The sequence below is a fragment of the Ornithorhynchus anatinus genome, chromosome 10 (assembly GCF_004115215.2).
Source record: "Ornithorhynchus anatinus isolate Pmale09 chromosome 10, mOrnAna1.pri.v4, whole genome shotgun sequence".
NCBI lineage: Eukaryota > Metazoa > Chordata > Mammalia > Monotremata > Ornithorhynchidae > Ornithorhynchus > Ornithorhynchus anatinus.
The window spans coordinates 38,918,320-38,930,806 of record NC_041737.1 but is presented as its reverse complement, the minus strand read 5'-3'; the positions used below and the strand labels follow the sequence as shown (position 1 = coordinate 38,930,806).

Sequence of the window (12,487 nt, the reverse complement as noted above, 5' to 3'; positions counted from 1 at the left end):
AAGGCATATGGGAGTGCTGGGGTTGGGGAGGAAAGAGGAAGAAAGGAGACGGGAGAGAAGGGCCACCCCATGCCCCAATAACCTTCCCAGAAAATCTGGAAGCAGTGTGGCCTAGTGCCAAGAGCATGGTCTTGGGAGTCAGAGGACTTGGATTCTAATCCTGGCTCCGCCACTTGTCTGCTGTGTGACCTTGGGCAAGTCACTTCACTTCGCCTCAGTTACCTCATTTGTAAAATGGGGATTAAGACTAAATACCACGTAGGACAAGATCATTACCTTGTATCTACCCCAGTGCTCAGAAAAGTGTTTGGCACATAGTAAGCGATTGCCAACATTATGTGGAGGGATCATTTCCAAGGCCTGGAGGCCTCCAGAGGAACCAGTGAGTAGCAAGCACGAGGGCTAAGTTTTGAGTCCTTTCTGCACAATGGCTGCACCATCTTAGCAGGATTGTCTATAATAAGGGTTTACTGGATGCAGAGCACTACTCTAAAACCTAGGCAAAAATTTCCAGGTGAAAATATGATATGGTCCCTTGAGGGCCTGGGGCTCACCATGATGATGACAATAATCATAATGATTACTGTGATATTTGTTGAGCACTTACTAGGTGCCAAGCCCTGCAATAAACACTGGGGTAGACACACTGGAGAACAAGGGCAGGGGATGAGCACCAGACACACAAGGACAGAGCAATTATGTAGAAAAAGGAGGTGGCAAAAATAATAGAGACAGTGATATATGCCCAACACGAAGGACAAGGATGCCTTGGGGGGAGGTTGGTTCAGGGCTGGATTCAGCTGATCAACATGGCCTTCCTGTTTGGTCTGGCCAGCTACTCTGTCCCTGGGCACCTGGCCTTACCCACTACAGCAAGCGTGACACAGTTAGATGGTCATGGCATATTGGGAGATAGAGAGAAGGGGGAGAGACCGACAGAGAGAAGGAGACCAAACCTTAGAGACTGATTTGATTATGAACAGAGCCCTCAATCCATCAGTGGTATTTATTAAGCGTTTACTGTGTGCGGAGCGCTACATTACAAGCTTGGGACAGTACAACAGAGATGATAAAACCAGCAACTCAACTATAAAATCTAAAACAAGTCATTCTGAAAAGAGGGCAGTCATAAAAGACAGGAGAAAGAGATGCAGAAGCCATCTAGAATGTACGTAAATAAGTAGGCAGGGAATGTGTCTGTTATACTGTACTCTCCCCTGCACTTAGGACAGGGCTTTGCACGCAGGAAGTGTTAATAAAATACAAAAAATTGATTGATTTTGGCATACAAACTCGGGGCTCAGCTACTAAGCTGAATACAGACAGTTGACTGGATTCTTTAATGTTACACTGCCACTTGGTGCTGGAAGACAAGCAATGTGTCTGCAGTCGCTAGTCAATTTCACATCCTTTGGAGAAGGCTCAGTGCCTTTTCGTTGCTGGAGTCCATCTAAGACGACAGTCCCCAGAAAGCGAAGTCTTAGAAAAGCTGTTATGCACCCAGGGGTAAAGAATAAATCTTGCTTGCAATATGGTAGCTGGAGTTTATGGATCACCTAGGGTTGTTCAAAAACAGGATAAGATTTCAACCCTGACTCACCAACATGATCTAGTGAATGGCACATCTTCATGTACAAATCGATCCAGTCAATTGGATTTATTGAAAACTTATTGTGTGTAGAGCACTGTACTAAATGCTTGGGGGAGTACAATATAACAGGCACATTCTCTGCCCACAACGATCATTTCCATATGTGATAGATGAGTGAATATAAAATGTGGATGACTGAAGCTAATCTTCGGGTATAAGTTTGGAGATTTAGAAAATAGTCCCATCAGCTCTGATAAGACACATCCTTCTGTTTTAAAGGTCAGGGTGGACCTAGGGGGCGGGGGGAGAGAGAAATAGAGGGGGTGTGCTCTCTGTGGGGTTTGTTCCAATTACCTGGAGAAGCAGCATGGTGTAGTGAAGAGAGTAGAGGACCACAGGTCAGGAGACATGGACTCTAATCCCAGCTCCTCCACATACCTGCTGTGTGATCTTAGCCAAATCACTCAACGTTCCCATGCCTCAGTTCTCTTATCTGTAAAAGGGGATTCGATACCTGTTCTCCTTCCCCATTATATGGGGCATGGACTCTATTTAATCTGAATGAACTGTGTCTACCCCGGCACGCAGCTCAATGCTTGTCCCCTAATAAGCACTTAAATACTAAAATACTCTACAATTTATAATCATGGTACTGTTAAGCACTTACTACGTGCCAAGCACTGTTTTAAGCACTGGGGTAGATACAAGTTAATCAGGGTGGACACAGTCCCTGTCCCACAGGGTGCATATTTTTAATTCCCATTTTATAGGTGAGGTCACTGAAGCCCAGAGAAGTTACATGCCTTGCCCAAGGTGTCCAAGAGGCTCAGCTGTGCCCATGACATTCCCCAGGCATCAGGGAAGCCCAGCCATTAAGGCAACGATCTGCTTCAGAGGCAGAAAGCCAGACATCTTCTCCCTCCCTAGACATGGAAAACCACTTACCAACTCAGACTTGTTACCAGAGTGTGTAGCTGCATGGTGGCATGACTGGTACAACTGATACGCAGCATGCCCTCACCATCTAACCAGGTGTTAGGGAGGAGAAACTACAACACAGCTAAGCAGCATCTCCATCCCCAACACACAAGGTCCTCCTTGGGGCCTGATGAATCCTCTCAGTGTTGGGCTTCCAGGTCTGCCTAGGGGAGCCCTTGGCCCGCCCCTATTGCCAAGTGGAGCACCCCATCAGCTGGGCAAGGAGCTGGCACATACCTTCCACCCGCTGAGTTCCCAGGACCATGGCTCTTCCCGTTTCTTCTTAGCTAGTCGCCGGCCCTCAGGGGAGAGGAACGGTGTGGAGTGCTCCAAGGGGCAGGATGGAGACATGCAGAGAGAAGAGATCAGAGGAGAGAGGGAAGAAGAGCAGCTGAAAGAGGAAATGAGAAAAAAAAATCTAAGCGAAACAAAAAAAAGAAGATCAAAGGATAGAGTGGACCCAGGGACATGAGATAGGGAAAGGAAACAAAGAGAAGAATTCTTGAGGTGTGAGCTGGGTGGGATATGGGGGAGGATTACAATAATAATAATAATGATAATCAGTGGTATTTACTGAGTGCTTACGGTGTGCAGAACACTACTTAGCTTGGGAGAATACAACAGAGTTGGTAGACATGTTTCCTGCTTATTAATAATAATGAGTTATTATTGAGGGTCAGCATGGCCTAGTAGAAAGAACATGTGCCCGAGAGTCCCAGGATCTGGATTCTAATCCAGGTTCTGCCATTGCTTATGTGACCTTGGGCGGGTCACATAATTTATCTGTGCCTCAGTTTCCTCATCTGTCAAATGGGGATGAAATCCTACACTCTCCTGCTTAGACTGTGAGCCCTATGTGAGAGGGATTGTGTCCAACCTGATTATATAGTATCTATCCTAGCACTCACTACAGTGCTTGGCACACAGTAAGCACTTAGTATAATAATAATAATACTACTGACAGTAATACGCAGCATGGCTCCAGTGGAAAGAGAACGGGTTTGGGAGTCATAGGTCGTGAGCTCTGCCGCTTGTCAGCTATGTGACCTTGGGCAAGTCACTTCATTTCTCTGTGCCTCAGTTACCTCATCTGTAAAATGGGGATGAAGACTGTGAGCCCTATGTGGGGCAGGTAATTTAGCTCTGCTCTGCTGAAACAAATATATGCAAATAAGGACAGGATCCTCTCACACTGCTACTGAACCGGGCCACCAAGCTTACACTACGTCTCCTCATCGGCATTCAGACATCTGGAGGAGGTGGGGAGGTTCTGGAAAGAAGATCAAACTGAAACCAGTCGGATTCAGCAGAGACGGCATTTTCAAAATGAGGGGTCCACACTGCTTCGCTCCAGGGGCAAGAAGTTTGGAGGAGAGCTTCATTGGCCGGGGGTGGAACTGGACCTAGGCAGAACTTAGAACTCAGCTTTACTGAGCACGTGTGGAGTGACGAAAGATGGCAGAGGGCCATCTAGTATTAAGTTCTAGGGTGGATACAAGCAAATATGGTTGGATAAGGTCTCTGTCCCACATGGGACTCACAGTGTCAATTCCCATTTTACAGATGAAGGAAATGAAGTGAGGCGACTTGCCTAAGATGTCACAGCAGACAAGTAGCGAAGGCAGGATTAGAACACAGGGCCTTCTAAATCCCAGGCCCATGCTCTCACCACTTAAGTCATACTGCTTCACTTTGTCATGGAGGTGAAGTCCTGGTGGTTTAATAGTGGTTTGGGATGTGTCAAGTTACACCTAGTTTCAGCTTTCAACACGATGGTTTTGGCTACCACATCAGCTTCCTCTATGACACTGGTTTTGGTGGGGTGAGGGTAGGGTGGGGTCAAGAGGAAATGGAGAATTTAAAAAAAGGAAATGAGGGGGGAGGGGAGGGCTGACGAAGCAGGATCACGTGACTGTCTGGTGGAGTCAGCAGGGAAGATCGACACATCGGAGTAAAACTCGGCCGCTTTAGCGTTGAACCTCTGATTCAATTCAGTAATGTAACTGTGCTACTCAACTGATCGAATGATTACACAAATTTGGATTGTTTAGATCAAATTAAAGTATCCGATCTTTGTTCAAGAACCAATTCCCCATCAGTAACACCTTCTACGGATTGGACTTCCTAGTTGTCAGGAACCAATTGGGTCATAAATCCAGGAACCGCCTGTACGACTGCTTGTTCCTGTGGCCGAGGAATGTGTCTGCTATACTGTAATGCATTATTCTCCCAAGCACTCAGTACAGTGCTCTGCACACAGTAAGTGCTCAATAAATATAATTGACCCTTGGCTTGGGTTCTAATCTCAGCTCTGCCACTTGACTGTGGGACCTGGGGTATGTCACTTCACTCCTCTTTGTCTCAGTTCCCTCATCTGTAAAACGGAGACAGACTGTGAGCCCCACGAGGGACAGGGACCGTATCCAACCCAGTTAGCTTTTTATCCAACCCAGTATTTAGTTACAGTTGTTGGCACACAGTAACTGCTTAAATACAAGAATTATTATTATTATTGTCTGCTGGGTGACCTTGGGCAAGTCACTTCACTGGGCCTCAATTATTTCATCTGTAAAATGGGGATTGAGACTGAACCACACATGGGACAGGGACTGTATCCAATTTGATTTGCTTATATCCACCTCAGGGCTTAGTAATAGTGCCTGGCACATAGTAAGTGCTTAACAGATATCATTATTATTAATTGATAATTAATAATGATAATGACAATAATGCATTCTGAGCAGAATTCTGAGCCTTGAGCAGAGCTGGCTGGGCAGAGGGCCTAAGAGGCTCATCCTGAGGTAGCCCAGGAGTCGTGTTCAGCCCTTTTTCAGAAGTAATAATTTTGGTATTTGTTAAGCGCTTACTATATGCCGAGCACTGTTCTAAGCGCTGGGGTAGACACAGGGGAATCAGGATGTCCCACGTGGGGCTCACAGTCAATCCCCATTTTCCAGATGAGGTAACTGAGGCACAGAGAAGTGAAGTGACTTGCCCACAGTCACACAGCTGACAAGTGGCAGAGCTGGGATTCGAACTCATGACCTCTGACTCCAAAGCCCGTGCTCTTTCCACTGAGCCACGCTGCTTCTCTAAGGATAGGTGCCTCAGTTTTGCTCCCCACCTCATCCTGGCGAGCCACATGAGGCTCTCAAACCAGAGAGAGAGATAGAGAGATAGATATCAATTTGGGGGGGGAAATAAGGTCCCTTAGGGACTTTCCCCTGTGAATCCACAGCTCCGCAGTGTTTCCTGCGAGGGAAGGAGGGAGGGAGGAAAGGGCACAGGGGTGCATTCTGAGAAAGAGGGAGCTGGGGAGCTCATCCTTGGGGCAGTTGTTGTGTGCGTGTGGGGGGGGGTGTCTCTGTGTGTGTGTGGGGGTGTCCTCAGGGAGTCCAGATCCAGGACTTCCAGTCTCAAGTTTGGGCTTGGAAAGCCTAAGGTGAGTCAGTCAGCTGTAGTGGAGCACCAGCCGCCCATCCCCGAACCTCAGGTCAGGGTAGCTCAGGTTTCAGAGGCCCATCCCTGCCTTACTCGGGGCCTGAAACACCCCCCGCCACCTCCTGCCATTAGCCAAGGCCAACGGAGTTGATTTTCAACAGCATGTGTTTTGGGCCAAAGGAAATGTGGTCCCCAGCAAGCGTGGGAAACCTTCCAGTGAGGAAGAAACCCAGAGTGCTAAAATAAAGACGTGGTCCCAGGGGAAGGCAGAAATAGGCTCCGTAGATGGCTCAAAATAAAACTAACCAGCCCTGCTATTTTAGACTCTGTCAGCCATTCAAATGACAGAAGATGAATTAAGTCACGGAAATGTGGTTTCGTGGACCAATTAGCTCAGTTACATAGGAATGGTGGAGTAAAAAAAAAAAAAGGGTTTTTTTGGTTTTAGACAGCTATACTGCCACCTAGCTCCCCAGAAATCGGTATTGAGAAGCAGCATGGCATAGTGAAAAGCAGTGTGCCTTGGTGGAGAGAGCATGAGCCGGGGAGTCAGGACTCGGGTTGTAATCCTGGCTCTACCACATGTCTGCTGTGTGACCTTATCTTCTCTGTGCCTCAATTACCTCATCTGTAAAATGGGAATAAGAATGTAAACCCCATGTGTCCAATCTGTCCAACCAGATTAAGTTGTATCTACCCCAGTGCTCAGAACAGTGCTTGGCAAATACCATTATTATTATTATTATTACATGAGCCTTTAGTCATTCCTTTCCACATCAGGCAGAAACTCCTAACCACTGACTAGCTTTAAGGGATTCAATCAGCCCTCTCCTACTTATCCATCCTTTTCCCAGTATACCTCAACTCACACTCTTTGCTCCTCTCAAACTAACTGATCCATTCTGTCACCTCTCCTATCACCCACCATTATGTTCATAATCTTCCTCTTTGCCTGGAGCTCCCTTTCCCATCAAATCTGACAGACCACAGGATCCCCATCTTCAAAGCCCTGTTGAAGGGACATCTCCTCCAGGAAGTCTTCCCCAATAATCACTACTCTTCCCAGTTTATATGCCCCTGACTGCCCCCTCAGCATTTCAATACTCAACTCCTACAGAATTAATGTAGGCATCCTGCATACCCTATTATATCCCTTTTTCTTGCTTCCTCTTATCTGTAATTTTATAGTGACTGCCTCCCCCTTGTCTTGTCTTATGCTGTCGAGTCGTCTCCGACCCACAGCGACACCACGGACACATCTCTTCCAGAATGCTGCACCTCCATCTGCAATTGTTTTGGTAGTGTATCCATAGAGTTTTCTTGATAAAAATACGGAAGTGGTTTACCATTGCCGCCTCCTGCACAGTCAGCTTGAGTCTCTGCCCTTGACTCTCTCCCATGCCACTGCTGCCCAGCACAGGGGAATTTTGACTTGCAGCAGATTGCCTTTCACTCTCTAACCACTGCCCAAGCTAGGAATGGAATGGAGAGGCCTCTGCTTGACTCTCCCTCCCGTAGTCGAGACTGGCAGAGTACTGGAAACTCTCCAGGTGTGACCCTGCTAGGGGCTGCCTCTCTCACTACACTGTAAACTCCTTGAGACCAAGAATCCCGTCTACTAATTCTGCTGGGCTCTCCAAGGCGCTTACTGCATTGCTCTGCACACAATAGGTGCTCAGTAAATACAACTGATTTGAGTTTAGTACAGTGCTTTGCATACAGTAAGTGCTCAATAAATACGATTGAACTGATGGATTTGTAGGCTCCTTGTGGGTAGGGTACAGGTCCACCAACTCTGTTCTGTACTCTCCCAATCACTTAGTGCAGTGCTCTGCACATAATGACAGTTCAGTAGATACCACTGAAGAGGATGATTTGATGATCGTGTCAGGGATCTAACCCACGGTGTTGTCACGGAAAAGAGATTTCAGTCAGACTGTGAGTTTCACTCTGGCTTACCTCCAGAAATGCAGCTCAAACCCTTCGCATTTCTCCTTGCACTTCAAACAGGGGGCACCGAATCCCTGCTCGTGCCCGAGCCCCATCTGCCGAGGAGAAAACAAGGTGCCACACTGTTACTGGACAGAAACATTTCCAGAATTATCACTTCAATCCCCCTGCCCAGTCATTTCCTCTCAGAGCTTACAGACAAATCACATCTGGGGAAGATGGCGGGTCGGGAAGGGTGTGGACAACATGGGAGGGGGAAGGGGGAAGGAGAATAAAATTAGCAATGATTCCACTTTGTTAATGTGCTTCTGGGGTTTAGGAAGCCTTTAAGGCAAGGTGCCCCCCACACGCAGGGTTTGTTCTGGAAGCTGGCTAACAGAAGCCACTGGTCCTCAGGACTGTCCAGTGAAAATAATAATCTGTGGTATTTGCTAAGTGTTTACTATGTGCCAAGTACTGTACTAAGCACTAGGATGATTCAAGCAAATCAGGTGGGGCACAGTCCCTGTCCCAGGTGGAGCTCACAATTTCAATTCCCATTTCGCAGATGACGGAACTGAGACACAGAGAAGCAAAGAAAGTTGCCCAAGGTCACACAGCAGACAAGTGGCAGAGTCAGGATTAGAACCCATGACCTTCTGACTCACAGACCCAGGCTCCATCCACTACACCATGCTGCTTCTCTGAGAAGCCTGCAGAAAGTGCTGTGATTGCAACAGGGCTGGAAGAGAAACGTTCTACCTTCTCAGGGCTGGGTGGTTCGATCGGGCTGCTGAGCTGCTTCTGGGGTGGAGGCTTGAGCACGATCACTAGATCTCACCCATGTTCACAAGGATCCGGGAGGGGAGGAGGTGAGAAAAATCGAAGAAAGCCACTGTTTCCAGATAAATCAGCTCCATTTCACAGAGGGGAAAACTGAGCAGATGGACTACTGTCGTTTTCCAAAGGGGAACTTCACCAGTGTCCAGATGAAAAGGGTTCGGCCTGAGGCCAAGAGAAGAGTCTGGGGAGCGTGACAAAAACTCCCTCCCTCAAGGGGCTGTCACACCCCTTTAGTGGTTAGAGCTTTTAGGGCCACGTGGCTGGTTTCTTCTCCGCCCCCTCTACTGGGTACAAGAATTGTGGTAATAAAAGCAGGTTGTTTGGTGATTTTATGGACTTTAGTCAGAATGGGGTTAAAGGCTGTTTCCGGGTAAAACCAGGCCTAGGGAACATAAGCCGTGTTAATGAGGCCATACCTCAAGCTAAATCTGCCTCTTTCAGCAATTTAAGACTAGGCTCGTGTAATGTAGCTGGTGCCTCCGTGGTCACAAGTCTCCTGGGCACAGGAAACCGCTCTAGACCCCCTCGGGAACAGACAGAAGACCTGGGGGGTACAAACCCTGCCCTTGAAGAGTTTACAGTTTAATGGGGATCAATGTTCCCCAACTTTCAGCAGTTCACTTGGCTCTGTTCTCGCCTGAAAAGAGACCTGGCCACTGCCTGGAAAGAAAGAGTGATAAGGCGTTTCCTTCAGATAGGGACTCCTGGTTCCCACCCCCAGACCTCCCTGACAGGGGCACCAGATCCTAATGGCAGCCTAATGGCTGCCCAGGTTCTGCCCTTCCACCTAAGCCATGGGAAACAGGAAAGACAACTGTCCTGCTCAAGGCAATGGGGACATCATCTTTGCTTTTCAAAGAGGGACTGCCACTGCCTGTGGCCCTGGTCTGCTATGTGACCTTAGTCAAGTCACTTAACCACTCAGGGCCTCATTCTCCTCAGCTGTAGAATGGTGCCAGGATACTCTGTGAGCCCCATTTGGGACAGGAACTATATCCAATCTCATAACTTTGTATGTAACTCAGTGCTCAGCACACAGTAAGAGCTTAAGAAATGCCGTAACTGGGGTAGACACTCCAGAATGGGTGTGGAAATTTTCACACAGAGATCAATCCCATAATTCCAGTCACACCACTCCCTCAGTCATCTCAGCATTCATGGCTGTCTTATCTTTTGATTACCTCTACCCACTTGCATTTATTTCTACTCCTGTGTTCTGCTAATGAGTTTTTGCAGCTTGTCTTCCCTGGTAGATTGTAAGGTCCCTGGGGGTAAGAATCAAATAATACCTTTCCATCTGTGCCCCAGGCATACAGTTCAGAGCCCTGTCCATTAATAGGCACCCAGTATTATAGTCAGAAGGTGATCACGATGAAGTCCAAAACAAAGCCAATTCCTCCGGAAGATTACTCCGAGCTGTGGAGGAATCTCTACTGTCTGGATTCAGTCACTGCAACCTCTCAGAGACGAAGATGATATCTGAGTTGGTTAGGTAGAGCTGGAAATTATTTCCAAAAGAGGAGGTACAGTGACTCAGGGTGCTTCTCCCCCAGCCATTTTTGTTCCCGGCGGCCACTTGGGATCTCATGAACCCAAGAGGGAGCTCTAGATTCGTCTTCCATGCTCAGTCAGGATCTCCAACCCCAAAGGGAAATTGGACCCATCCTTAGATGGTTATCCTCAAGGGTATATATTTATAGAAAAAAAAAGTGAAGTGCCATTTCTCAAGCGGAGATGTATTCTCTGGCCTGCATCCCCTTTCACAACACTTTCACACCCACTACAACTTCTTTGTAAGGCACCCAGAGATGTAACCTTTCAAAATGACTCACTATTTCATTTCTTTTCTAAATGGATGGCAAGTGGGAAATAATAACAAACCAAGCCTGGAAGTCAGAGGACCTTTACATTCATTCATTCAATCAATCATATTTACTGAGCGCACGCTGTGTGCAAAGCACTATACTAAGCACTTGGGAGAGTACAGTATGACAAACACATTCCCTGCTCACAGTCTAGAGGGAGAGAACCTGTGTTCTAATCCCAGCCCTAAGATTTATATGCCTGAGTGACCCTGGGCAAGTCACTTTACTTTTCTTTGTCTCAGTTCCCATATCTGTAAAATGGGGATTGAGATTGAGAGCCCCATAGGGGACAGGGACTGTGTCCAACCTGATTAGCTTGTATCTACCCTAGTCCTTAGTACAGTGTCAGACATATAACAAGCACTTAACATATATCATGAAAAAATTATAGTACTTATTCAGTGCAAACTGTGCTAAGCACTGGGGTAGATCCAATACAGGCCAATGTGACCGTGGCTCAGAGGAAAGAGCACGGGGTTGGGAGTCAGAGGTCATGGGTTCAAATCCCGGCTCTGCCACTTGGCAGCTGTGTGACTGTGGGCAAGTCACTTAACTTCTCTGTGCCTCAGTTACCTCATCTGTAAAATTGGGATTAAAACTGTGAGCCTCATGTGGGACAACCTGATTATCCTGTATCTACCCCAATGCTTAGAACAGTGCTCTGCGCATAGTAAGCGCTTAAGAAATACCAACATTATTATTAGACCCTGCCCCGCAAGGGGCTCACAGTTTAAGGGGGAGGGAGAATATGCCTCACATCCCCATTTGATAGATGTCAAGAAAGGGAGGCCCAGAGAGGGTAAGTGACTTGTCCAAGGTCACATAGCAGGCAAGTAATCAATCTGGGATTGGAAGGAACCCAGGATTCCTGACTCCCAGGTTCTTCCACTATGCCACGCTGAAGTAGAATCAACCTTTCAGAGGACGTGGATAAAATATTGCATGTCAACAAAGCCAAGAACAAGCACGGCAATCCCAGGAAACATCTGGTATTGCAAACATGCCCAAGGCTGATGTAAAGACAATACAGTATGGAAAAAATTACGCAGTCTCTGGCTGAGCTCATCTCTCTCTGCTGCACACTATCCTACAGCAAAAGATCAGATGTGGTTAACCATGAGTGCTTCCAGAACTGACCTCATCATCCTGGAATGAAGGGATCTTCAAGGTAGACATTCTGGGTTCTGGAAGAATTTTCAACTGAATCCTGCTGTGGCTGCTTCTAGGAAACCCTGGTGTTTAAGGTAAGGGAGGGCTTACCCCTCTCAGGGTCACACCTGGAGAGTTCCCAGTACTCTACCAGTCTTGGCTGTGGGAGGGAGAGTAAGCACAGGCACACCCATTCCATTCCTAGCTTGGGTATTGGCTAGCCAGTGGAAGGCAATCTGCTACAAGTCAAAATTCACCCGTGTTGGGCAGCAGCGGCATGGGAGAGAGTCGAGGGCGGAGACCCGAGTTTACTGCATGGAAGGCGGCAATGGTAAACCACTTCCGTATTTTTACCAAGAAAACTCTCTGGATACACTACCAGAAAGATTGCAGATGGGGAGCGGGGCGTTCTGGGAAAGAGGTGTCCGTAGTGTCGCCACGGGTCGGAAACGACTCGACGGCATAAGACAAGGGAGGACTTGGTCAATGATGCAAAGACCCAGTAAAGCCCTGCTTCGACAGTGTAACATGGCAGCCGACTGCTGGGAGACCACAGCACTAAAACGACTTGCCTGGCGGATAACCGTGGGAGGGGTTGCTTAGAGACTTTGTGAAAACCTGGAGGCTAATGGGCCGATTCCAAACATCTAAGACAGTACTCTGAACAAAGTAAGCACTCCAATACAATCGA

The 12,487-nt window shown here is 47.5% G+C and overlaps 1 protein-coding gene and 1 non-coding gene across 2 annotated transcripts in view; one reads left to right on the top strand and one right to left on the bottom strand.

The window, feature by feature from the left end:
* Positions 1 to 12,487, bottom strand: part of TES (testin LIM domain protein) — a 43,858-nt gene that overhangs the window by 13,713 nt on the left and 17,658 nt on the right. The window contains exon 2 of the mRNA XM_029074044.2: positions 7,970 to 8,055. Coding sequence (XP_028929877.1) covers positions 7,970 to 8,055 — 86 coding nt within the window. The remainder of the gene's footprint in view (positions 1 to 7,969; positions 8,056 to 12,487) is intronic.
* LOC114814810 lies at positions 11,907 to 12,043 on the top strand. The gene has a single exon (XR_003762607.1). It is a non-coding gene; the product is annotated as a small nucleolar RNA SNORA7 (small nucleolar RNA).